General features: G+C 23.5%; 1 protein-coding gene across 1 annotated transcript, besides 3 other annotated features; it reads right to left on the reverse strand.

Annotated features, from left to right (window-relative positions):
• Positions 1-24: 24 nt before the first annotated feature.
• Positions 25-822, reverse strand: EDI_042620 (uncharacterized protein; the record flags this gene model as incomplete). Its single annotated transcript, XM_001741746.1, has 1 exon — positions 25-822. One exon carries the CDS (start codon positions 820-822, stop codon positions 25-27), a length of 798 nt encoding a protein of 265 aa, XP_001741798.1.
• A 108-nt stretch (positions 823-930) lies between these two features.
• Positions 931-969: a sequence feature (AT_rich).
• Positions 970-1225: 256 nt separating this feature from the next.
• Positions 1226-1253: a sequence feature (AT_rich).
• A 118-nt stretch (positions 1254-1371) lies between these two features.
• Positions 1372-1495: a sequence feature (AT_rich).
• Positions 1496-1860: the final 365 nt, after the last annotated feature.

Below are 1860 nucleotides of genomic sequence, written 5' to 3' on the forward strand. Positions count from 1 at the left end.
AACAATACGAAAATCATCCATGTTCTATGTAACCATCTGTAATTGTAAAACAAAAAGACAGGGGATATAAGTTACTATAGTATAAACTAATTGAGTCCAAATCATGACATTCAAAGGAGAGTCTTTAAATAATCCTAATTTTTTAGTAACAAATTGGTGAAGCATATGTGGTTTAATTTGGCACAACCAACGAAGAGAAGTCATATAACCTCCGTTATAAATTTTATCTTTATAAATCACTTCTGTGATAATGACATAAATAACTTGCCATGAGATATAAAAGATTAATGGATAAACAAATCCAGTAAGAAAAGTAAGGTGGTCTGGAATTGGGAATGAACTTTTCCATCGAAGGTAGTAAAGAACTAAATTAGGGAAGAAATGAATAACAATAGAAGTTAATTTAGTAAGGTCATGAAAAACAAAACTGTTTGTCCATAATATAATTGCCATTAATAAAGGTCCAGCACAATTAACAAACATAATTTCAAATAGTGGTGATACACTATTAAAACAATAAATAGATATTAACGTTGTAATTACTCCTGCATTAGTGTAATAACAAAAATCTAATAAAAAGAATTGCCATTTAGACATTCGATACACAAGAAATCGAGCTGTTACTAATGGAATTAATAACATTAAATATAAAATTGGTATTAATTCTGCTCTTCGTAACATAATATATTCTGTTAATAAAACTATACCAAATGACATTACAAATGTCACTTTATCCAATAATTTAATGTTTCTTCTTTTTTTCAATGAGTCATCAATAACTGGAATAGTTTCAATTTTAATTTTATTTGAATCAACAATCATTAGTTGTTCATTCTTCTTTTATTTTTTTAGTTCATCCTAAAAAAATTAAAATGGTCAATTTAAATATATTGTAACTTGAAATTAGAATGATTAAATATTAAGTGATTCATTATTAAATTAATAAAATCAAATAGTTTAAATAAATAAGAACAATGATGGTAAATCATCTTTATTATCTTTGTACCTTAATCAAATTATACTTCAAATAATTTTAAAATACTCAACAATAAATAAGATGGAATTTCTTGAATATGTAAACAAATAACACAACTAGGTTAAACCTATACGTATGTTAATTATATCAAGAATTAATCATAATATTAGACAATAACTTTTTATTAATATTAGAACAATAAATCATTAACTCTTTTAGAAAGGATAACAAATAATTAATGTATAACTCATAATTTAATCAAAAAAAAAATAATTAAGTAGTTTTATGTAACATTGTTTACATATTATTTACAATTATTATTTGTTTTTAAGCCTTTGTTGAATGTATTTTTATTAAAAAAAGCGTAATAAAAACATCATTCATAAAAAAAGACGATAAATTATTAAATTTTAACGTCTAAAAAAATAAAAAATTATTTATATTTTTTGTTTAAATGAAGATTTATTGAACATACTCTTTTTATATAATTTATTTTAATTAATTATTAATCTATTATTACAACCATAACAACAAATGTTACCAAAAAAGGAAAAACTTATAAAGAAATAATTCAATGCAAGATGATAGAACAACAATAACTGATGAATCTCAATTCGTTAATGTGCCCCAGACTTTGACTCATACAGAAACAGACAAAGATACTGTCTGCTTTAATAAGAAAATACTTTTAGTTGAAGAAAATCTAATTAGTTTATTAAGTGAAAAGGAAGAAGGAAAGAAAACTAAAAAAGAAGAATATGAAGAGGGTACAACAGAAAGTTTTAATTTTCAAAATAGTTCTGAAAAAATGGATGTGAGGAGTTACGAAAAAGTGGAAATACGAATGCTTCAAATTTCGAGAGTTGGTGATGAAACAAAAATAA

Source organism: Entamoeba dispar, genomic scaffold (genome assembly GCF_000209125.1).
Source record: "Entamoeba dispar SAW760 scf_1105229464027 genomic scaffold, whole genome shotgun sequence".
Taxonomy (NCBI): domain Eukaryota; phylum Evosea; order Mastigamoebida; family Endamoebidae; genus Entamoeba; species Entamoeba dispar.